Source organism: Podarcis pityusensis (assembly GCF_964106645.2).
Source record: "Podarcis pityusensis genome assembly, chromosome: 11".
NCBI lineage: Eukaryota > Metazoa > Chordata > Lepidosauria > Squamata > Lacertidae > Podarcis > Podarcis pityusensis.
Genome location: NC_138036.1, coordinates 25,624,474 through 25,650,710, shown reverse-complemented (window position 1 = coordinate 25,650,710; position 26,237 = coordinate 25,624,474). Strand labels below are relative to the sequence as shown.

Here is a 26,237-nt window from a genome sequence, read left to right as displayed (position 1 = left end):
ACATCCTCTTCATATATTGCCCTTCTTGCTGTTCCCGTACCTGAAAGCAATTGTGCAGCTGCTGCCAGATTTATTTACTGTATTATTACATTCATATCCTACCTCCCCCCCCCCCAAGGAGGTCAAGGTGACACACACACTTTTTCCCTTCTCCATTTTATCCCTTCATCTACCCTGTGAAGGTAGTCCAAGGTGGGCTTCATGACTGAGCGAGACTCTGGTCTCCCAGGTCCTAGTCCAGGACTCCTGAAGCTCCTGAAGTCATGCAACCAGCATGGTAAGGTAGTTAACTATACCATGTGGTTGTATGACTTCAGGAGATCCATGCCACCACCTTGCAGGAAGTGCTAAGCAATCTTCAAATTGCTGAAGAGCTTTCATGCCAAAGATGGAACAGAATTGTTCTCTGTTACTGCAGAGGACAGCATGAAAACCAGTGGGTGGAAATTGCAAGGAAGTGAATTTCTACTCAGTGTTAGGAGAAACTAAGAGTAAGAGCTGCTCAAAAGTGGAACAGTTTGCTTAGGTGCAGGGCTCCCCTTTGCTGGAGGTATAAGCAGCAGCTAGATGGCCATCTGTCAGAGCAAGCTGTACTTTCATCCTGCACTGCAGATATTTCATTGATCAGATGGTTAGGCTAGACTACCTCTGAGGCCCTTTTCAGCTAAGTGGTTCTTTATTAAGATTTCCATGCTGGCTTTCTCTGTTATTTCATTCATGGTCTATTTACATCGGCAGTGGCGTTCTACTCATATAGACTTAGAGTCTGTTACAAATGTCCAGATCACATCGGCTTGGAATGGTGAGGTTCTCCTTCCAAAACAAATCCTCTAAATGTCTGCCCACAGATGGAGAAAATGAAGCCATCTGGAATTTCAGAAATATCATATTGAAGAGAAAGCACATCAGAACTGCAAGATTTTGCTTTGTGTTATGAGTATTCCTTATAATAATAATATTAGCAATAGAAACAACAAAATTCACACGAGGACAGCAGTCTTTCAAACAGCACAGATATGTGTCAATGCAGAAGCAGGTCATCATGTTCACTAGTTATTATTATAGTCAATTCATACATGGCCATGTAACCTCTCTGGAAACCACATATATTTTGGCCTTGGAATCTTTAGCAGATCTTGAGCTTTCCATATTATATGGATTGATGGTCTTAGAGAGCCAGAGGTTTATGAGCATCACTGGTTTCTGCAGGAGATTCTTTTGAACAATGGCTCCTCAATTTTTCTTTTGTAATGTAATTCAACAAGAAAAAAAAAGGTAGGGCAACATGAGATTTTGGAATGGGGTAAACTGAAGCTATAATTCTAAAATGAAGAAGTAATTAAATGTAAAGCCACTAAGGTTTTTCAAGAACCTTTGGAGAATGGAAGGGTACTAGCTTTCCACTTAAGGGGATTGCATCAGACCTTTGTTAATTATCAAGCCAAAAAATAACATGCAAATACTTTCTTTAGGGATAGAAAGTACTGTGTGTAGAACTTAGCCTTTAATTACTACCCATTAGAGTTGCTGCTGTTACATTGGCTTCCAAGCCAACAGCAAAGTTATGTCAGCAGCAGGTACCACAGGTCCCAATTTCTCAGCCTGAGAAACAATTACTGGGTTGCTGCTTGTGTACCGCCATGGTAACGAGATGCCAAGGGAACTGCATGATTGGGGTTGAAGGGTAAGGCTTTTTTAAGGTCACCTAAGTTAATAGACTCTATGTCCCGTCAGCCCCAGCCAACATGGCCAATGGTCAGGGATGGTACCAACAATATTTCTAGGGCACCACATTGGCTATCCCTGCTCTAGGACTTAGAGACATGTAACCTTTGGCCCTCCAGATATTGGGACTCTTAACTCAATCAGTCCCAGACAGTATAGCCAATGGTCATTTAAAATATTTCTAGGCTGTCTTTCTCGGCAATGCTCATCCAGTGATACTGCAAGACCTTGTTGTTTTATTAGGTTATGCAGTTCATTATGGAGCAGAAGAGATTTGTAGATGGAAGCTGTCAAGGTTTTTCTTTATTAAAAAAATAAGTTATATAGTGGCTGAATCAAGTATGGACAGTTCTGATACTAACCATGCCAACATAAAGCCTGTTCCTTAGCAAATTTTCTCAGTTCTTTTTAATTAACTGGAACATGTTTCCAAGTAAAATAACAATTAGAAATATGGCTAACCAGCCTGATTACAGTGACAGCCTCCACAGTACTCATTACAACTCTGCTTCTGTGCTACAGGTGCTGCAAGACCCCTGGGGCTTTGGGGCATGAAGTGATAGTATGGTGTCAGAGACTCTGAAGCCACTGTTGTGAGTGATCCCCAGCTGTTCTTATTGCCTACACACTCCATTGCATTTACCATCACCTCTGTTGCTTCCTTTTGTAGCTCTGCTTTCTGTGGCGGTAGTGTGTAAAAGGGTGTGTAAAGGATAGGACACGGGTAGTTCCTATTAGGTTTCACCTAAATAAATTTGAACTTTTGTGATTCTTATTTTAAAAATGTTGCTGTTGTTTAGAGTGCTGCATTAATTTACAAATAGAAGGAAAAACTGTCGGAGTGGCTTTCATAGCATTGATGATGCCTATGCCCTTCCTAGCTTTGCAGTGCTACAAAACACAGATCTTTATAGCTAAAATGAGTTGCATAAAAGAAAATTCCCTATGGAAATTTATGAATTCATATCTGCCATTAGATTTGCCAGAAAGACCCACAGTCAATAAAATGAAGAGCAGCCCACAGGACATAAAACAAGGGTGCAGTCTGAAAATAAAATGACTCCTGAAAGCTGCTGAGAGTAAACTACAATATTTGATCAGATGTCCAGGTGGAGTTGTCCAAAACATCACAGATATTTAAGAGTTATCCACAAGACTGTGAACATGAACTCAGCAGAAAGCCTCTAAGAGAAGTTTCTGGCATTGTTTCAAGTGGTGTTTTGCCAGATGAGCTGCCAGAAATAATATTGTATTGGATGTGATCTTTGTATAGATATATCGAAAACTATTACGTACAGTTTGTACCTTCAACAAAAGATGGAGCTAGAACTTTTGAATGGTTTTGTGTTTATAGAGTGCTGTCACTGTACATTGGCAAAAACAGACATGTCCCTGCCCCAAGGACCTTACAATTTAAGTGGATATTAGGAAAGCAACAGGGCGGGAGGAGAAAAAGTACTGAAGAATGAACATGCACACATTTGATTTATTTTAACATTTCAATCTATTTGTCAATTTAAAAAAGAGTTCACAATAATTTTGGGGCTTGGTGGGCTTCTACATGGAACAGGGCCTAATATATTATGTAACCAATTCTCCGTAAATCTCTTCCTCTTGAAATGTGCAATTTTAAGCTTTTGCCAAATTTGCTCTCTCTTTTTTGATATGCTCTTTTTTATGTTATGGATTTTTCTCCTTTTTCGCACACCAATTGGATATCTTGATGTTTAGTAGCATAAACATTTTGATAAATGTGTAAACAAAGACAGTTAATTAAGTAACAATAAATGCAATTGCTTATACAGTGGTACCTCGGGTTAAGAACTTAATCTGTACTGGAGGTCCGTTCTTAACCTGAAACTGTTCTTAACCTGAAGCACCACTTTAGCTAATGGGGCCAGCCGCTGCGCCGCTGCTGCACGATTTCTGTTCTCATCCTGAAGCAAAGTTCTTAACCCGAGGTACTATTTCTGGGTTAGGTCTGTAACCTGAAGCATCTGTAACCTGAAGTGTCTGTAACCTGTGGTACCACTGTATAAGTGGAGTCTTGCTGGATTTCTTTTATTTATTTATATAATGATACTTCTCTCCCCCCCCACCTTATTAAACCTAATTAATGAGTATGCATTAGTCAAGGCAGCTTACTAGTCCTTCTGGTCCCGTTTCCCACCATGGCAAACCCCACATAAGCCGAGCAAGAAGGCAATAGCTGTCTCTCAGGCTACAGATTGCATGTGGCCATTATGCACATTTAAAGCCATGTTGTGAATTCTTCACATTTTGTGAAGGTGCTTTCTATCACCTGCCTTGAATTTCCTACCAATCAAGTTGCATTGGATGATGTCGTATGAGAAAGACTATCTGCATCCCAAGAAGCAGCATTTTATAAATCTCCGAAATGTTCCTATTTGATCATCTTTCTTCTAATTAAAGAGCCCCAGATTCTGTAGCCTTTCCTCACAGTAAAGTTACTCTGGCTTTATGGCAATTTTGGTTGCCCGTAAAAGCTCGGTTACAGTTGGGAAAGAGGATTAAGAGAGAGAAAATGTAGTTTTGATGAGGGACGGGACCTGAAGGGAGAGAAGTGGTTCCAAAAGATGTTTATCGGTTGTCCAGCCATTTACAGGATTTGTCAATTGCAATCAAAGTGAAGATGGTGTTTTCTCTACATTTTCTTTTTTTGTAACCTGCATTTATACTGTTTCAGAGATCCTTCCAGTAATACTCATAGGCGGTAAACCAGATTGGCTGGTGGGTGTTCTGGCCTCAAACACATGTGTCTGTCCAGTTAACTAAACAGACATCTAATCAACACTGTCAAATACTGAGCTGTAGAAAAAATATTAATGGGTGGTTGAATATGACTGAGATAAAACAGATTGTATGGATGAAGTGAAAATACAATTCAAGGTCTGACGCTCCATTTGCAATTCAGAGTGGCAGAGCAAGGTTTTTCTTCTCGTCTAAATAGGGTTAGATTTACTAAATAGGAACAATCAGTTTATGATGATACTGTATATAGCAACACTTTATCAGTTGCTAGCAAATCACAAAGGGAAAATTAAAGCAGTTTTAATGCAGAGACTGGCGCTGTACATACCCAAAGCATTTTGAAGCATATTATTTCCCTCAAAGAATTCTGGGTCCTGCAGTTTACCCCTCACAAAGTTACAACTCCCAGCAACCCTTTTAACAAACAAAGCGGGGGGATGTGCTTTGAATGTGTTTTAAGGGTACAGTGGCAATATAAGAGCAATGCCTGCTTGACACAGTATAGTGAGAGCAGCAAAAGAGTTGCTCATGGCACTAGTATCTGTGAGCATAAGCAATAGCTTGTGCACAGACTCACATGCAGATACAAATGGAGTAAGTTTTCATGTGATTGCTCTCTGCGTTCTTTGCCCTTCTGTGTCACACCTTTTTGCAAACTTGGTGCAGCAGACATACAGAGAAGTTTCTACCAAAAAAGATCACATCTACTCATTGAGGGGACCATTTGCACATCAACAGACACAAAGGAATCATAAGCTCTTCACAAGATTTGCACACTTGCCCAGTGATTTAATAGCAGAAACCATGTGGGAATGTTCAATGTTTCAAGTGAGCAACAATCACATAGGACAAGCTGGAAAAGCCCTGCAGCTGTTCCTTGAACCAAGTATTGTAATTATTGATATTGTTGCTGTGAAGCCTTATTTACCTAGGGATCCATCAGCCACGCCATCCCCGGACCTTGGAGGGAACAAAAGTACCAGGAAAGCAAAATCTTCTTTGGAGAAAAAGTTTATTGAAATCTGTGCACAGAGACAATATCTGTACACAGAGACAACCAGCTGGATAGCTCCTGAAAATATACTGGCTGTAAAGCAAGACACTTCAGCAAACTTTCTTATACTCTCTGAGCACTCTTCCCCCCTCCCATACCTTCTCAAATTATTCCCTTACGTGGCACATCTATATTGCTTGCTAAACACATTTTATTGCTTGCTAAACATTCCCTCCCCTCTCCTTCGTACACGTGTCTTTTCTCATCTTTGCATTAGTAAGCATAAGACAGGAAAAGGGGCCTCTTTAGCAGGCCTGGTTAAATCTGCACTTTTGACCCGCCAGCCAAATTTAGCAGGTCTGGTTAGTTATTGCTAACAGCAGCGGTTTCTTGCTAGCTGGCTAGGCAGGAAACGAACTTTTGACCTGTCAGCCAAATTTTGCAAGCAGTCACTGGCGGTGTGCTAACTGTCTGGCCAAAATTTGCAGAAGTAAGATTAGCACAGGATTAGCACAGGAATTTACTGCAGATAATATTTGAGAGCAACCTTTCTTAGGTACAGAGTTCTAAGCACAGAAAATATTGAGAGAAACCTTTTCCATCTCCCTTTACTCCCTCCTCTTCTTTTGAACAATCTATTACTTAGATTCGTTCTGGGGTAGGGGTCTATATTCTCTCATTACAGCAATCACGCGAGGTCCCATCATGCGAGACATGATCTTTCCCATCATATTCTGCAAGCATTGCATCAAGCAGGGAATACAAAAGCAAAAAAGCAATAGAAGCATTATTGGGCCTATCACCATACTAACCCTGTTGGGTGGATTGAACTCTCGTGCTGCCTCCCTACTGACCAGAGCATATGGAAGCTGAAATCCTGGGGTGGCAATTCTTACTGGCACTTGTTTAGCAATTTCAATGCACACCTGGTTAAGGCTCCCACCCCTGCAATACTTGCATTAAGATAGGTTCCGTCCCATCTAACGCCTGGATTAAGATTAGAACCTGGTCCATCAGATGAGGTTGGTACAGTAACCTCATCAAACCCCTGTTTCCAGTAGTCAATGAGCACGCCATCTCTTACCACCGGCAAGACGAACCAGTCGTAGCAGAGGCCAGCAGGCCAGTAAGGGCGGTATGGCTCGGTAGGGTCAGGGCTGTGGGGCATAGAGCAAATCAATACAGAATATAACAGAAAAAAGGAAAAGAGAAAGTCCTTATGAAAGTATTAGATGTCCTGGTGGACTTCCTGGATCAGTCCCGGCACGGGTTTTCACGTTGGGGACGCTGCCCGCGGGCGTCCCTCCCATCCATTTCTTCAGCTGTGCGTTGAGATATCAGCTTCCGGTGTGATATCAGCAGAGCGGTCATCAGCGGAGGGTCTGGAGATGGTCAGCCGAAGGGGTTAATCAGGATTTTACTGCACAGTTCAATCTATAGTGGTCACTCTGGTGTGGTGGACCCAAGGGGTGATGCCGGCGAATTTCACGGCGGTGGGTGTGGAGAGCAGGACGGTATAAGGTTCCAGCACGGTTGTAGCTGCGTCCGTGCCCAATCGTTTACCCACACTTCATCACCTGGCTCGAACTGATGCAGCCAACACACAGGGGTTGCGAGCCTGGGTCCACCTGTCGAGACAAAAGAAAACTCGGAAGAATATCTGGACTTAATTATTCAATTGCATATCCTGACCAGCATGTGGGGACAACATTCTGACATATGGGACCGGTCTCCCAAGCACAATTTCAAAGGGTGACAGGTGGGTTCGCTTTGACGGGAGACTGCGGACCCTGAGTAATGCCAAGGGCAACATGGTCACCCAATTAGACCCGGTTTCCTGCGTCAGCTTGGACAGCTGATTCTTTAGAGTCCTGTTCATTCTCTCTACCTTTCCAGAACTCTGGGGTCTATAAGCAGTATGCAGCTTCCAGTTGATCTGGAGCGCTTTTGCCAGTCCCTGTAGGACTGCATGAACAAATGCTGGTCCATTGTCAGATCCTATGGACCTTGGCAATCCATAGCGAGGGATGATTTCCCTAAGCAGGCACCTGGTTACTTCAAATGCCTTTTCAGTCTTTGTTGGCCATGCTTCGGCCCATCCGGTGTAGGTGCACACTGCCACCAGCAGGTAGCGGTGTAGTCCACAATGGGGTAATTCAGTAAAGTCCACGACAAGATCTTCCATAGGTGCAGTTCCACTGTGCTGAACTCCTGGGGGAGCTAGTGGTCCGGTTCTGGGGTTATTCTTTTGACACAGCAGGCATTTCCTGGAAACCTGGGCTGCCAGTTGGTAGAGGTGGGCTATATAGAAGCATTTCTCCAGCTGCTTGGTTGTAGCATCTGGTCCTATGTGGGTTGAATCATGGTATCTCTGAGTAACCTGCCGAGAAAGGGACTCTGGAATCCATATCCTGTCATCAGGGGTAAGGTACCATCCTTCTTTGGACAATGTCAGCTCCTGAGCGTCTGCAGTGTCCCTTTCCTGCTTCGTATAAGCTGGCTTGTCAGTGGTGCTTAAAATCTCTTCTGGGACCAGTGCTCCAATAACCGAGGCGGGGGCCAGTTCTTGGGCTGCTTCCTTGGCCACTCTGTCTGCCAATCGGTTTCCTCTGGCCACTTCTCCTGGTCCAGTCTTGTGTCCATAACAATGGATAACTGCCACTGCCTCGGGCTCCCATACAGCATCCAGAAGGTTCAACAAGGCTTGTGGGTGGGCCACCTGGCTTCCTCTGGAGGTAAGCAAACCTCTTTCTTTCCATAAGGCTCCATGGGCATGTAAAGTCAGGAATGCATACTTAGAATCTGTATAAATGTTTATCTTCTGTCCCTTTGCCAGGCTCAGGGCTCTGGTAAGCGCAGTTAGCTCTGCCAGCTGGGCCGATGTTCCAGGCGGGAGTGACTTTGCTTCGATCACCTGGTCTTCCAGGGCTACCACTGCATAACCTGCCTTCCAGTGTCCAGCCTCAATGAAGCTGCTTCCATCCATAAACCATGATGGCCACTGGGGGTCTGCTTCATCTTTAAGGTCAGGCCTGCTAGAATACACCTCATCCATTACTTCAATGCAATCATGCGTGGGCTCCTCACCTACTCCTACCGGTAATAGGGCAGCTGGGTTGAGGGTTGTGGTGACTTGGAATTTCTAACGCGGATGTAGTAGCATCTGACATTTCCTCATTTTAGCCTGGGAGAGGAAATAGGTGCCTTTCGGCAGATGGCACGCTGACTCTTTCCTAAGCGGCCTCGCCCTCCTCTTCTTCTTCTAACGGTGGACCTCCCGTCTTCAGGGCCATCAACTTCTTTGCCTGGTACTTCTCCTTTTTTCTTCTGGGCCTCTTCCTCTCTCTGATTATAAGTGGTTTGGGCTATTTTCTAACATCCATTTCAGGGTGTGGCCCATCTGGATTTTTCGGCAAATATCGGGCGCTGCTTGGGCTACAAAGGCAGTTTTTATGATAGGGGCATGGATATACTGGCGGTAGGCTTCCTTCAGCTTCTTTAAGTAGGCTCCAGGGGCCTCCTCTGTTCCTTGCACTATTTCTCTGGCCTCCACAAAGTTGGTGAGTTTTCTGGCTGCCCTCCTCATGCCATTTAAGACATTCTGGCGATAAGTGGTGAGGGTATTTTGCCCTTCAATGGTCTGATAATCCCAATTCAGTGTAGTTTCAGGATATCCAGTTGCAACAGCTTGATCTCCTGCCCCCTGCGCTCTCATGTGTGCTCGGGCTTCAGCATGAATTCGCCTATCCTCCTCTGTAGCTAGCAGGGCATCCATCAAATATTGCACATCATAAAAAGTGGGGTTGTATGTTTTAAAAAAAATTCCCTCAAACAGCTTAATGATTTTGGCAGGGTTTTCTTCAAATGAAGGGTTTTGGTTCTTCCAATTACAAACATCTGCACTAGAGAAGGGGACATGTTGAACTGTATAAGTTCTATTGGGCACCACCCCGTTAGGTCCCGTGGGGGCCGGAGGGTCATACACTCTATGGAGAGGCATCACTCTGGCCGCGCCCTCCTCCTGTGTTTTATGTGCCCTATGGAGGGTCACTCTTTTCACTGCCTTCCCCACTCTTTCTGCCACTTTCTTCTCTGTTCCCCTACACATCCCGCTGTTTTTAACATATGGGGACTGACGTCCACTTCTCCTGCATAAGGTTGCACATACTTTCTCAAACGTTCTGCCTGTTCTTATTATCACCTATCAACTTAACTAATCTTTTTACAAATTCCTCATCCTCACCATCCTCTTCTCGTTCCTCCCTTTCTCCATCCTCGCCCAGGTCTACCAATGCATTGTCCACGGGATTGGGGGCTGGGCCATCTGTTCCCTGTGGCGGGGGTGGTGCCAGGGCTGTTGCCGGGGCATGAGGTGGTGGGGCATCAAAACTTTTATCTTCTTCCCTCTCTGAATCCTGGAGGACTGGGGGGTTGTCCTCCTGTCTTCCTGACTGAGCAGATACGGCTGCCTGAGACTTTTTGGCAGCATGACTTCAGCCAGGAGGGGGGGGGGTTCTGTTCCACATTGGTCTTCCATGTGGAAATGTAGGGGATTTGATCAGGGTGGACATTCAAAATGTTCTGATATAATGGATTAATGAGTTGCAAATCAAGGGTCCTGATGGACGGCCAATTTGTTATTTTGGGGTGGGCCAATCTAATTTACACAATGTCCTCATCCTCCCCTCTCATCAGCTTGAATCCCCAAAAGCATTTCAAAGGGGTACTTTTACTTTGGCCAGAACCCATTTCTTCCAGATACTTCACACACAACAGACCTACAATCGCTCGGCCAAGGGGACACTAAGCCCTGGCCCACACTTGACAATTCAGCCACTAGAGTATCTTGACATGCAACATACAACATACAAAACACATCAATATAATTTCAACATGTAACACACTAAACACACCAAAATAATTTCAGCATGCAATACACAAAACACACCAAAATAATTTTCCCTCCTTCTTCTGTTCCAAATTTTTGCTGGTGGCACTTTCCTGCACAACCAATCCCCTTATTCCTGGTGGCTGGCACTCTACTGCGCAACCAATCCCCTTATTCCTGGTGGCTGGCACTCTACTGCCCAACCAGGTGAGGCTGATCAGACCTCGCCCCCCTTTTCCTTGGGGGCCCACGCCCTTTCCCTTGGGCTTACCTTTTTCCGCTGCGGACCTGTCCCCTCGGCGCCGTCCTCTTTGTTTTTCTCCCTCAACAAGATGTCTCCACTGCAGGACAGTGTGGCTGGCTCCCCCCACGAAACAGGTGGGGTGCGCACGGGAGCCTGCAAACGCTGCTGAGCTGTTCACCTTGGTTGAGCCTGGCCCTCCAGTCCGTATTGGGGAGAGGGCTTATCCCGGACGAGCCCCCAAAGAAATGAAGCCTTATTTACCTAGGGATCCATCAGCCACGCCATCCCCGGACCTTGGAGGGAACAAAAGTACCAGGAAAGCAAAATCTTCTTTGGAGAAAAAGTTTATTGAAATCTGTGCACAGAGACAATATCTGTACACAGAGACAACCAGCTGGATAGCTCCTGAAAATATACTGGCTGTAAAGCAAGACACTTCAGCAAACTTTCTTATACTCTCTGAGCACTCTTCCCCCCTCCCATACCTTCTCAAATTATTCCCTTACGTGGCACATCTATATTGCTTGCTAAACACATTTTATTGCTTGCTAAACATTCCCTCCCCTCTCCTTCGTACACGTGTCTTTTCTCATCTTTGCATTAGTAAGCATAAGACAGGAAAAGGGGCCTCTTTAGCAGGCCTGGTTAAATCTGCACTTTTGACCCGCCAGCCAAATTTAGCAGGTCTGGTTAGTTATTGCTAACAGCAGCGGTTTCTTGCTAGCTGGCTAGGCAGGAAACGAACTTTTGACCTGTCAGCCAAATTTTGCAAGCAGTCACTGGCGGTGTGCTAACTGTCTGGCCAAAATTTGCAGAAGTAAGATTAGCACAGGATTAGCACAGGAATTTACTGCAGATAATATTTGAGAGCAACCTTTCTTAGGTACAGAGTTCTAAGCACAGAAAATATTGAGAGAAACCTTTTCCATCTCCCTTTAGCTGTATAACTTGAACTTTGATTCCTTTCAAATATTTCCAGAGAACACAGTGTAAATTCTACCTATATATTTTATTGTGCACTATTACCTTTCTATGGTTGATTTGAAGCTGTGAAAATTATTTTTGAAAGTCTTTATTTTTACCTCTTGCCAGTTTTCTTTCATATTTTCTCCCCCAAAGGCTAAGCTAATTGCTGCACGAATTCATGTGGAAAAACAAATTACTTTGATGCAAGCATGAACAAACCCCTCACTAACTTTCATGTGTTCACAGTAGTTCAAGCTGCAATTTATATTTATATAACAATGCAATCAACACAGATCATGGATGTACTCAGACTTTTCCAGAATCCGAAATGGTGGAACACTTTTACATGCTGTAAATCCCTGGTTCAAATATGAGGCACAATCTCACACTAGGAGATTGGACAGGAGAAAGGACAGAAATCAGTTGTTGAAGTGCCAGTCACTATGTAGTCAAATTGTGATAGCAGTTTTCTATGTCTTCCATTTTAAACTGAGGCCCTTGGTTTTTCTTAGCCAGAGATGTTACTTTAATTTCTGTTTCCAGCCCTAGAATCCTGGTTTCATTAGCAATCCCATCTATTTCAGAGGTTGTGTCCACATTCCTTTTTCTCCAAAAGCTTAGCTTGGAAAGGTCCACTCCACTGTAAGACGATGTTTCAGTTTTTGCTAACAGAGCTGTCATTTCAATCCTAAACACTTGAAAACTCAGACTTCCAGACTTTAGGTGACAGGAAAGACTCCTCTTTGTTGTCCTATTTCAGATGCTGGAATTGCTTCTTTAGTCCAAAAATATGTATCCATGGTCCATTCTTTTTTGCAAAAATGTGCTGTGACATGCCCCGTGTGGGTGCTTCTTTTCAGCAGCTGCTGAACTAGTTAATTTAGTGGTGTTCTGGTTGGAACTATGGAAGTGAGATACAGGCCTAAGCTGCCATGTTCCCTGGGTGACCCCCCCACCCCACTTTTCAGCCAATTGATACATAAAGATATTCTGATGCTTGGTTATGGACATATTTAATTTCAATATATTTAAATTTATGGACACATGCAACAAACAGCAGCAGTTCTGTGAAAGCAGTTCTTGAAGTACAAAAATACTTTTTTTTTAATTTTAATGTTTTCTGGATCCAAATGGGCAGGGAGCTATTTATTTCCCCAAACTGCAGAACAGTCGTCTGTCTTGTGAATATAGAGCTGCCATCCTCAGTGGTGGCATGTCCTGTGAGGAAAAGCTATGTCTGAAATCTCAGTGAGCGGACTACTTGGATTTGAGATCACTTTTCAAAATGAGACACACCACCATCCTCCCATCCTGAAGAGATAAAAAATCATGTTGTGGGATAGAGGCATGGCTTCCTCTTTCCTTGTGGCTGCAGCCATGATGAAGTTGTGATGGTCTGTGGTTTCTTGTTGCCATGGTTTCTGAAATAATAATGTTGCACTGAGCTGTTATATTTAGGGCCCTGTGTGCGGCTTATCATTGGGGAAATATCAGAAACATGATTTGCCTGGAGGAATAGAAGCAAGGCCCTTTTCCAGTGGGAAGTTATTTATGAAGAATTTATCTGAGAGAAAAACAGGATTTATGACCATCTATATGATAGGATAGGAAGGCGTGTTGAGAATTGACTTTTGCACGTTCCCTCAGAAAATAAACACACGTTTCCTTTCTCAGGAAGCATCAAATTCCCCCAGAGTTAATTTCTTCTGCCACCACCACCTCATCTCCCTCAGATCGTGTGACTCCAAATGTCTTTCCTGTCTCACGCCTGATAACCAGGAGCCATTTTGTCCCAGGTCACAAAGAATAATGGAAAATCTGCCTTCTGAGGAGCAAGGCTGCTCTTCTTTTCCTTCAGACACCAGAGACAGGGCTAGTAAAACTGATAACACCAGTCTTAGTCCAGAGTCACCAGACGAGAGCCAAATTGACCTGGTTATTCTTCACTTCAGTGATGTTTCTGAGGTGGAGTCTAGGAAAGAGGAACATGTAGGAGGTGCTTCTAAGTATAAATAGATAGGTCCTTTCAACATGAGAAATGTGGGTTGAGGAAATGGGGGGGAAATTCTTTACGAGACAGATTAGGGCATATAGCTCTGTCTCTGCTCCTCCCTTCCCTCAGATTCTTAGAAGGCATTCCTTTTGCTGTATCTTTGGCGCCATTTTCATCCAGGAAACTTACTTGTTTATTGTGTTACATGGCATGCTTTTTTCAGATGAAGTTTTAAAAGGGGCTTACAAAAAACAACAACAAACAAATTAACAACAATAACATACAATGTAAAAATGACACTGCAAATGAAAAACACCACCACACGCGCAATAAAAACAGCAGACTCAGGAGGCAATCCTGTGCGTCACAGGTGACTAATCCCTAGCCCAGGGGTCTGACGTGACAAGCAAGTCTTTCTGCCTCCCCCCAGACCCCTCTCAAATTTGCTGGTGGTGGCGGCGAAAAAGAAAATGTAATGTAGACATGGAGTTGGTGTGAGCGGAGAGGTTTAAACGATTCCACCTAGTATAAAACATAGGGACAGAAACTGCTTCCTCCTCAGTAATCAGACTGATAGTTTGATGGGTAGGGAGGATTTTTTTTCTGTGCTGTTAGACACAAAATACAGAGGAGTAAAATATTTGCGCATAAAACTGATAATACACAGTTTGAAATGAAACATTTTAGGAGTTATGTGTTCATTAAGCAGTTAAATGACAGGCAATGTCAGGGTGAGCATGTACACAAATTATATAAGGGTAGAATACTTAAAATGTCCAAACCACAGTAAAACACCCCCCCCCCCTTTTTTTTGGCTCCAATGGCTTCTTCACCATCTTTGGGCAGGTAATGCTTTGCCGTGACCTTGTAAACACAAAGTACTCCTGTATTTGCACTAGTTAGTTACTGTACTAAGATGGATTCATAAATGGGTTGAGTATGAGAGAAACAGTCACTGATACAGGGTACAAGCAAGGTGTAAAGCACACTTTGTGTTTGTTCTGCTTTTATTTACTTATTTATTTTTACTGTAGAGTTGGAAAAACTGCTTAAAAACAACAACACTGAATAGCAACTCTCCTCAGTTGATCTCCACAGATGAAACGAGAAGGGGTTGTTGTATGTGCTTGCATATGAGTAACCACCCCCAGAGCACTAGCCAAGGGTGAATGTGGCTCTCAAGTCAAAAAACATTAGCCACTTGCTATACATACTTACCCGGGGGGACGCCCCATTCAAATCAGTTGGACTTACTTGTAAGCAGACATGCATAGGCTTGCACCCTTAGTCATAAAATGCCTTCTGGTATTAAAAAACAACTTCATATGCTGTCTCAAAATGGAATAAGTGGGAGCCTGTCAGTCTTGGCATAACCAACCAACCAACCATGGAGATGTGGGTGAAAATAAGTATTGGTTGGTGCCAGAGCTTAATTTTAGCTGGGGCTCACTATAGCTTAGCCTCAGCACATTATTTCAGTGTCAGGACTCAGCATGATGATATGGGAAGGAAGAACAGATGATTTGAGCATGAGTAGAATGTCTTTTGTTCGCCTCTAAGTATTCACAACCAACCCCAACGTATCTTGGATTTGGGGAAGGGGGTGAGGGATGAGGGTGAGGCACAGTCAGGCCTGGGATGACTCACACTGACTACCCATGAACTAAAGTTTGGATTCTTCTATTTGCTTGTCATATTGTCTATGGAAAATGCAGCATTGACTCCATTCCAAGCCTCTTACTGTGAACGGGCTTCCCCCCCCCCCCCCCCGCTTTATGGCAAGGAAAGAGACAAACATAAACTTTGAGAGCAAGGAACAGCATGCTTGATTTGAGCTATATGAATACCCTCCAACTATGCAGAGGGAGCGAGAATGATAGGCCCCAAGAGGCCCACTTACCCTGTCTTCCAAAGAGCGCTAAGCTACTATAACTCACAGCACCAGTAGATGTTGTCTAGGAATAAGTTATTTGGAAATTCCTTGTTCCACCCAGCATTCTCCCTATTCTTTTAGCCCTGTGTTATGTGCATATTCATGTCAGACTTTTTATGTACTGCTACTGTTTTAGGACAGCATGTATTGCTCATATGCAAATGAGCCTGAACCAACAAAAGTCAGACCAAAACTAATAGAACATTGCAAGGAATCACAGATGACAGCTATTGGGTAAAATGGGAACTATGTGTATTAAAATTGCCTTTATAATATGTGTGTGTGTGTATTTGTGGTGCCATAGGTTTGGAACCAGACCTGCAGTTCTGGGAATAGAAGGTGGAGAGGCAATTTTCATTGATTCCTCCTGTTCCCTTAATTCCCCCAGCACTACTTCCCATGCTGTTTTGGAGGATTGCCCAACCCCTTAGAGCAAATTGAGAGCAGGGGCACAAGGGACTTCATGGAGAAGGAGAAATCAGCAAAAATCACCCCACCTCTTTTCACTTGCAGGAGCATCCGGTTCATTGAGATCTGCTCGGCACAATTTATAATTTATAATGTTTTGTTATCTGTTTCCATTTACCAAGAGTATTTGCCTTGTTACTTGCCTCTGTATATGCCTGACAAGAAGTATACCTTTTTAAGACATAATTTTGTGTTTTAGAATCCTAGAATTATAATATTTTATTATTATATGGGGTGTAATCATAGAATTGTAGAGTTGGAAGGGATCAGTACCATGCTGAGCTAAAACTTCTATGATATTTAAATATGTACACTGACAATTCAAAAAGTATTAGAGATCAACCTTATGAAAGAAAATAATTAAATCTAAAACTATTACTTATTTCTGTGGAATATTTGTTGACCACCCAATCAACAAACTCCTGTGGACAGCTCATGTGGAGTTCAAAAAATCTGCAGTGCGTGTGTGGCTTCCATGTCCAAGAAAACAGTCAACTGCCTGTCATGGATGGGGTTGTACTTCACTGAAAGATACAGGTACATAGTCTGGGGGCTCTTCTGGATCCAACTCTTGCATTGTTAGCCCAGGTAACCTCAGCAGCTGGAAGCACCTTTTACCCTCTGCACCTGGTGTGACAGCTATGGCCATTTGAGAACTGGGAGAGTTTGGCCACAGTAGTTAAGACACTACTGACTACAATATCAGATTACTGCAATGCACTGTATTTGAGGCTCAAGGGCGGAGTAATGTGGGTGTGGTCTGCCCCAGGTGTGTTGTGCGGCACTCAACGTCTGCGAGAGATGCTGAGGCTTTGGCGCCCGCCAGCTCTCCCTCAGCTGTAGGGTGACAGGCAGACTCTTCGTCGCAAGGCACACAATCTCTGCAAAAAAGCTCAAAAACTTAAATTTCAATGTGTGGCTGGGTGACAAGAAATTTTCCACACCGGGTACCTCCTGATCTTACTACTTCCACTGTTTAGGCTTCCCTTGTACTTGATCAGAAAGCTACAGTTAGTGCAGAATGACACTCTGTTCAGAGATTTGCACTGGTTGCACAGTTGCTACCAGGCCAAGTTCAAGGTGTTTACTTGTGGTATTGTGTTACCCTATGTTCGATCTGTGGAACTGGCACTGTTCTGCACGTGTAATAAATCAATCTTTTAGTGTAGCAGCACCTACACTTTAGAACTTCCTGCCTGTTGATCAGGTAGCTGCCTCTGCTGTACTCTTCAGCGCCTACTTGAAACATCTTTTTAAGGCAAACCTATCCAGACATGCAGAAGATGCATGTGTTTTATTTTTTTAGCTTTTGTTGATTTTAATCAACAATTTATTTAATAGTGATTCAATATTTTTAAATACTCATTTATGTTTTGTATTTTTGTAAACTTAGCAGGGTTTTTTTTTAACAATTAAGTGGTATATAAGGTAAAGGGACCCCTGACCATTAGGTCCAGTCGTGACCGACTCTGGGGTTGCGGCGCTCATCTCGCTTTATTGGCCGACGGAGCCGGCATTTGTCCGCAGACAGCTTCCAGGTCATGTGGCCAGCATGACTAAGCTGCTCCTGGCGAACCAGAGCAGCGCATGGAAACACCGTTTACCTTGCCGCCGGAGCGGTACCTATTTATCTACTTGCATTTTGATGTGCTTTCAGACTGCTAGGTTGGCAGGAGCTGGGACCGAGCAATGGGAGCTCACCCTGTCATGGGGTTTTAACATTTTGTTAAATAAATAAATAAATAAATAAATTCAAACATTATATTAAAACATGAATGGATACATTTTAAACAATAAAAATTGATCAGTTACCTGCTAAAAACAAGCACAAGCAATGTAACAGCATTTAAAGTCCAGAAGAAAATAATCTGTTCCAAGGGAAAGAAACTTTGTTAGTAAATACCTATAGTTCTATAAGCTTATAAAATTTAGCAGGATTCTAGTAATATAATCTAGTGCACAATGATGAACATGTAAATTCATTGTGCTCTGAGCTTTTAAGTTTGTATAACTGCTGGATTGACGCCTACAAATGTGTCTTAAAGTTAAGAGGGCAGTGGGCAGAATTCGAGTAAATTTCCTCCTGCTGTGATGAATAAATTACACAAGAATGTAACAGCTTGCTAGCAAATATTATTGGACTCAATTAAGTGATACATCTACTGTAGCTAAAGTACTTCTCCATCTGTGTTGCCCAGCTATCACCCACATGAGTTGTGGGCTATAGACTCAAGTAGCAAAGAAAAAGGAGTATACTAAATTGGAATGTTATTCAAATACACTACAAAGTACACTACTAAGTACATAGGAAAGAAGTATATCTCTTAGCACCACCACTACTTTATTTATGCATTGTTTCATACCCAAAGTTCTCAAGCAGCTTTACATAGTAAGCAAGTAAAATTTAAAATGTACCAACAATAATAACTAAAAGTGGTCACACTAAACATCCTCCAAGTACACACTTCCTTCCATAAAATTACCATAAGTAATCAGCAGGCAGCTGAAAATCATTCAGTGAGTTAGCTATAATGTAGAGTAGTCCACTTTGTAAGATGCAACAGCCATGATCTAGAACGCTACACCGAATGGCACTTTAGTCATATACCCATGTAAAGTGCATTGTACTAGTCAACTATTGAGAATAGTGAATAAAAAATGAGTGCTCCTGTCATAAGAAAAAACAATATTTATTTATTTAATCAGTTATAATGGCCCCAGGGTGTGGTCTGAAGGAACATGGTTCGCTACCACCTTGCATCCGGGTGAAGACTGGGTATGCTGCCTTGGGTTTCATGAAGGAAGGAAGATAAAATATATATGTAAGAAAATAAATAAACAGCTTGTAAAAGGAACCTTGCTGCCAACTGAGTAGTCAGAAGCAAAGCTGAATCTGAGGCCATGACTAGCTGTGCAGCTTCTCAACCATTGGAGAGAACATCTTTTAATCATTTGCAAATTCACTTCCTTAGGATACCAGAGAGCCATAAGTACCATCACTACTAACAAGTCTGGATTAATTTGTTTAATCTTATTCATCTGATAACTGTTTCAGAACTAAAACTTAAACATTTTTTGTAGGTGTGATTGGAAAAAAAAGAATAGAAGTGAGTGTCATGTCAGACACTGTAAAATATATTTGTGTGTGTATATATATAAAATTATAAATTGCTTAATAATAAAAAAAACTGAGCAGTGCACATACAATAGTACAAAAGACAACAATACACAGATAAAATTGTAAACAAGTATATATAAATAAATTATGTGTCTGCATAGGCCTGCTGAAATACTAAAATAATGTTGCAAGGGTGCCTGTGTAATATTAATCAGCAGGAAGTGTGCATGCAGTAATCCAGTTTTCAAGTTACCAATACCAGAACTCATGTACTCAAGCTATGCTGATCAAGGAATGGCTGCCACTGTCATACCAGCCCAGCCTGGTAAAAAGGCACTCCTCGCCACCAAGACCACCTGGGCCTCCAGTGGATACAGGAGCACCTACTAGACTGCATACCTCTTCCTTCAGGGCAGGCTACTGGCCAGTTTCTCAGACGCAGGAACCACTAACCCACAGAACCTCTGTCTTGTTGGGATGCAAGCTCAATTTATTTCCCATCATCCAGCCCACCACTGCATCCAGGCACTGGTCCAGGGCCTGCACAGCCTCTCCTGGTTCATATATTATGGAGTCATCAACATACTGGACTTTTATAAATGGACTTTATACAGTTCTGGGAATCAAGACACAATGATGAATCAAGATGGTTCTTTTCATAAATATTGGATCAACTTTGCATACTTAGGAATAATTTATGATGACATTCATTCTGTTTATGATCTCTGATGATATATAGGAAGTTCCCACTCTTGAACAGTTCCCCACTGTACTGAAAAATAATCAGTTTTTGTCCATATCTATTTCTATCAATTTTAATAAAAACAGTGTAATACTGAAAGTATAATATTGAAAATTGGCAACTGTGAAAACAGGATGCTGGGAAAGTGTAAGGCACATTCAAACACATTCCCCAGAAAAGCAAAGGAATTAACAGGTTGATGACCTGATTTACCTTATGAAAACATTTTGTTCATATATTGTTTTTTATATTTTGTTCATATATTGTATTTTAAAAGCACCAGATAAAAACTAAGAACATGTTTACAGGTTTGCTACAGCTATCAAAAAGTTCAGTTTACTGAATCCACTTCTAATATTTAGTGGGAACTGTTTAAATCCATCAGCCTTAAGTGCAATAACAAAAGGAAAACATGGTTCCAATTTTAAATGCATTTGGAGCACACTTTGCACTGTTAGGTAAGTACTGTACTACTTTCCATTTAGGAAAGCTATGTCATCCCTAGGCCTCATTCAGATATCACATGGATAAGGCTAAGGATGGATGATATTGTCAATCTTGGTTTAAGCAAGATTATCAGTGTGGGTTTGCTCCCAGCAATGAAGTCTGCAGCATATCAGAACTACCACTTTTAATATATGCATGCATAAAAACTGGGTAATAGGCACAATCTTTGAGGAGGCTCCTCTCTTTCTCTCATAAAGCAGGAAAATGTTTCTTTGAATATTGTCCCTGGTCCAACGCATGCAGGTATCATTTACAAACAAAAAAAATCTTTTCCCTCATAACTAATGTTTATCATAAGCATATTTAATCAACAAAGCATCATCTCACTAATTAGTTCAGATAATTAGATGCAAGCCCTACTATATACAGTGATCCTATCTAACTTATAGCACTGAAAAATATTTTTTGTTCCACATCCTGGATTGTTCCTCTTAGCCCTAAGCATCTCCCTTGTGTGATTGAAGGGGAAGAGGGCATCCCCTCCCTCATATCACTGTGCCCATAAGTTGGAGGGATAAGTGGGAAGCCTCTTCTACATATGTAGGCTCCCACTAGATTTGGAACCCTGAACTCCCATTGTTCCAAGCCACAGAGGGAGCCTACATGAACTCCCTACTATTCTCCAACACATGTATCACATCCACACCATACATTGAAAGTGCATGACTGCTCCCCAAAGAATCCTCGGAACTAGATTTTTAAGGGTGCTGAGAGTTGTAGTTGTCTGACGGGTAAGCTGCTATTCTCAGAACTTTTGAGGGAAAGCCTTGCACTTTAAAGGTTCAGTGCAGAAATGACTGGCTGTGGAATGGCAACAGTGACACAAGGAAGGAGGCCAAATCAAGGAATGTGCCCTTTTCCTCACCCTTGCGCATGGAGGGAGAAGGCTGCCTGAATTCTCCTATATGTTCCCAGACTAATATTACATATGGTGCTTTGGAATTTGCTGCAGACTTTGTTTCCAATGAACTGCTTCAACCTTTTTCTTCTTGTAGAATCTTTTAAAGGAGGTTCTCTGCCCAAATGATGTTCATTTAGGTGGTTATGTCAAAACTGTTAGAAGAATGGAGAGGAATTTGGGAAATGCAATGCAATGCTAATGCAGTGCTGGAAGCTATTCATGCAAGATGTAGCATTGCTTAATTCAGGTGGCCTTTTAATTTTTTCATCAGTTGATTCATATCATTTCTATACTGCTTTATATTTTTTTTAAAGAAACCCTCAAAGCATGCATACAATGTAAGTTACAGCATGTAATAAAAATTACAAAATATCAAAACTAAACACTACAGATGAAGATCTCATATAAAAGACACATTTAAAGCAGCATATTTAATGGGAAAATAAACATAAGTCAGATAAAATTCCAATGCAATGCTACAACAAACTCCACAAAACAGCATCATTAGTAACTAAACCTAATAATTGAATTATTAACACAGTAACCTTTCCCAAATACATCTCTTGCTTTAAAAAAAAGAAAGCTGGAAGCCAGACTCCAAGACTATGGCAAATAGCCTGCTATCTCAAATTTTCAAAATCTAGTAATAAAGTTAGAAAGGCAAAGGTATCCAGTGGTGGCTTTACACTAGTGAAAAGCATTACTGTTTATTCAAGGCATGATACTTTATTTTCACCAATCCCACCCCCATGTAGCCTCCTGTGCCCTGACTTAAACATTTTCCCACTGAAGTACTGAACCAGCATCACTACTGTTTAAATAAAACAACATTAATTGTTTATCTGTTCAGTTTCACAAAGCAGTGTTGCAATTTTGGCTGGTGATTTCATTTTGATTTTTATAGGAACACTTCACTCAAATCGAATACACCCAGCAGGAGACTTTACAATGCATGACCTTTTGAATATTCTTCCCTTTATTGATGCCCTTCTCGTCATCAGAGTGACAGGCAAACAACTGCTGGAAGCTCTTGAAAATGGAGTTTATAGATACCCAGCTCTTGATGGAAGGTATGAAGTATATATTTTTTTAAGTGCCTCTTCCTCCGACTCCTGAACTCCTCTGAAAATGGATTTTTAATGTTGTAACAGTCAGCATTTATCAATTTCCATATTGCATGCAAATTATACTATTCTTACGCTCTGAATTTATGTCACACTAAACTATGGTTTAGTGCTATGCACATTAGCTGGAATGAGCTGAAGTGAAGGCCTGGATTCGCATGCTTCCCCTCCCCTCCTCCTTAGTTGCCAGGAGAAGGACTTTGCCAGCATTTAGTTTCACTTTCATAGAATCTTGGCATCTAATATAGGAATGGGGGAGAAACTGGATTCCATTTGCATTTAAAGGTGAACCTACCAAGTTTACTTTCTGAAACAATTGAAATACACTCATCTTTTGAAATGTGAGCTTCTGAGAATTTTGTGATGTAGTTCCCCAATCAAGTACAGTCGTACCTCGGAAGTCGAACGGAATCCGTTCCAGAAGTCTGTTCGACTTCTGAAATGTTCGGAAACCAAGGCACGGCTTCCAATTGGTTTCCAGTTGTGCAGGTGCGCCGGAAACAATAGTGGAAGCCACGCCAGATGTTTGGCTTCCAAAAAAAGTTCAAAAACTGGAACAGCCACTTCCGGTTTTTGATTGTTTGGGAGCTGGAACGTCTGATTCCCAAGGTGTTCGGGAGATGAGGTACGACTGTAAGGTGTATAAAAGTGCATACACTGCAGTAAACTGTGCATAAGAATGCATATATTCATGAGAAAAACATACTGAAATGTATTATATTAAGGAAAATTGCTTTGCACAAATTTGTATATTAGGAATATAAAATGTATACATTAGGAGAAATTAATATTTAAAAATGTTTTGCAAACTGATACAGAAATGTGGAGAATTGAACTTAAGAATGGAAAAATGAGAATCTTGACAGATATGTCCATCCGTATATGTGATTGCATATGAACCAACTCTTGAATCAAAAGTATCAACGGCTTGGGGAGGAGGGACATAGGTCAGTGGTAGAGCATATGCTTTGCCTACAATAATGAGAGTTAGAAACCTCCTCGTGGAGATAAGAATGCCAGAGGCTGCACTAAACATTATGTTTTGCACCTACCGTATGTGGCAAACCACTTTTTTATGGAAGACAAATAGCCAGTTGCACTTTAACGCAAAAGAGAGTGAGACAAGGCTTTGCTGTGCCTCTCAGCTAGCAATTGGAGCACAACTCCCATGCCAGCTCTGTATGAAGCCCATGCAGATTTGTTCTGAAACCCAGTGCAGCTGTGTGCAAAGTTCTTTCAGTCTCACACTTGCTTTAATCGGCTCCTGCCTGTGTACATTCCAAACATCTGTGCTCTGTGCTGTATTTCATGTTTGGAAATTAGAGTGTCTTGCTAAATTTAATAGGTCAAGGCAGGCTTCTTGGATAGTGCACTAGGGTTAGCTGAAATTAGAGGAAGGCTAGAGAAGGAGCTCACAGAGGTGGAGCAGGAACTGTTATCTGCATAGCATTATTAATCAATGTGTGTTAAATGTTAGCACATGGAGGACTAGATTGTATTGATTTTGAAAGAGGGCTGAAATGTGGAGAATATTAATGTGTGAGTTTATTCATCATAATATAAAATATAAACTGTTTTTATTAACATTTAGGTTTCCTCAAGTAGCAGGAATAGAATTTGGATTTGATCCAAATGCAGAACCAGAGCATTTTAAAAGACTCTGTAAAAATTAAAGGATGGTATTTAAAGCAAAATCAGATCTATCAACTTGCTGTTAAGGAATACTTAGCTAATGTAAGCACTTCTTTTAATATGCTATTTTGAACTATAGTGATGATTATTCCATTTGACAAAACTATTTCTTATGACCGTACCACGTTGGAAGGAAATAACAACTGGTGGACAAGCGAGGCAATGACCACTCCACGCTTAAAACGGGGGGTCCCCTTTGCGTGGACGCGCGCAGCCCCTAGATCTGGAGCGGCTCCAACAGCATAGGCTTGGTTTGCCTTCCCTCAGGTGGGATACCTGGAGGTCTCCGCCTACCTCAGTCAGTTGTCCAATCCCACCTGGGGGAAGCGTTGCCAAGGAGACCAGGCCAGGTTGCTCTCCCCTGCGGCAGAGGCAAAACGGGGGCGGCTATCTCTGCTTGAACATATGTTCTCCAGAGCCGGCCCATCCCCCCCCACTGGATAACCCTGATGCTCCCTAGGTCCCCAGCTGGGGACTGGGGAGGGAGAACGCCTAATGCCTGAGCCAAGGTCTACCCACATTTGAAATTTAATAAAGTTGTGGCCAATTTAATCCCATAGCACGTTGTCATGAGTCGTTATTTCACATGACGGGGGGGGGGGACCGCGCGGGATCTGGGGACTCCGCCTGTCCACGCAATGGAAGACATTTATGATAGGAATTACAAAAACTTCTTACCTGAAAATTGTGAAGGTGACATCAATGGACAATCTTTCATGAGTGGTTTAAGTAATAGTCTGACCTGGGATAAGGTATCTTCGTATCCAGGACTTTATAGTGAAATGCAAGTTGTAGCTAATATAGTATGTGTACAACTTGGTACATGTTTAAATATTCCACATTCTTCAACCATTTCTGTTTTTCACTTACATTTTGTATCACATCATAGTCTTCATCATTTATAAAAATGTAAGAAAGTACACACCTGCTAATCTAGCTGATTATCATTGTTATCAATAATAATTGTTAATGTTTATTAGACTCAACTGGTTATTGACCAAAATAAATAAATACTCTACTCTGTTTATTAGACTTGTTAGTTGCCTGTTACCTGAAAGTCTCCAAGCAAATTACAAGACATTTGAAAACATTAATAAGAATACATCATGCCTGTGTTTCCCATTCTTTTTCATCCTGCAGACCACTTAAAAAATTCTGAGGGTCATGGCAGACCACTTAGTGCAACTTTAATGCACTGTGCCAGATGCTGTATTATTTTTAATTGTATTTTTTCAGACGTGTGGACCACCTGATGAACCTCGTGGAGCACTAACGGTCCATGGACCACAGTTAGGGAATCCTTGCATTATACCATCAAAATGAAACACTACCCATAACAGCCATAGGAAGCTTTGGCAGGTAAGTTGCTGTTGCGGCAGAGAGGTTGGCACAATGCAAACACACTTGCAGGCCCACTGGATTCGCTTCACAATTGTGTTTGCACTGCACTGAGATCCCCGCCCCTTTCCCCGTTTCTCCAAGTAAGCAACAGCAACTGACCAGCAGCTTTCCCTCATCTGACAAGACACTTCTGGATGTATCTCCACATCTGCCCATCTCTGGTGTGGAGGGATGGAGGTGACACTGTGCAGGGGGTGGTGAGAGTGGGAAGGCAAGTCATATGTAGTGCCAAGCAGGAAGCACTGTCTTATTTGCCAGGGTGACACCCCTTTCCCCTGCCTTCATTCACAGGTACAAATGAGTTGGTGGGAAGGCAGCCCTGTCTCTATGGTGGCAGGGATGCCTTCCTACATTCTTGTGAGAATGGACACAACTGCAGAAAGGAGCAGAAAACAGAGTCTGTGCAACTTGGACACCATTTGTTCTAAATTAATATTTCAATCTTTCACAAACTGACTTTATTTATGTAGAATTTTATTTTTAATATTGAATACAAAATTGAAAGCAATAATTGTGTGACATAATTTAAGATGAAAACAACAGAAAATTGAAAACTATAACCTAATAAAGATTCTTGTCCAAAGCCAGCTCATGCACTTAATTCAAGGAAGCAGACTTCCCCATTTATATCCCCATCTGTTTGGGGAAGCATGTGCCCAAATGGGTGCAGGATGCTCAGTTTCCCACTTTGATTTAACAGATGAGGCTATGCACACAGCCCTTTCAAAGACATTAAAATGCTTCCACCCAGGGGTTAGGTGTACCGCAG

General features: G+C 42.1%; 1 protein-coding gene across 1 annotated transcript in view; it reads right to left on the bottom strand.

Annotated features, from left to right (window-relative positions):
* Positions 1-329: 329 nt before the first annotated feature.
* The window catches only part of RNF180 (ring finger protein 180), a 334,052-nt gene continuing 308,144 nt past the window's right edge, over positions 330-26,237 (bottom strand). The window contains exon 9 of the mRNA XM_080972748.1: positions 330-867. Within this exon, the coding sequence (XP_080828874.1) occupies positions 785-867 (83 nt within the window). The 3' untranslated portion in view covers positions 330-784. The remainder of the gene's footprint in view (positions 868-26,237) is intronic.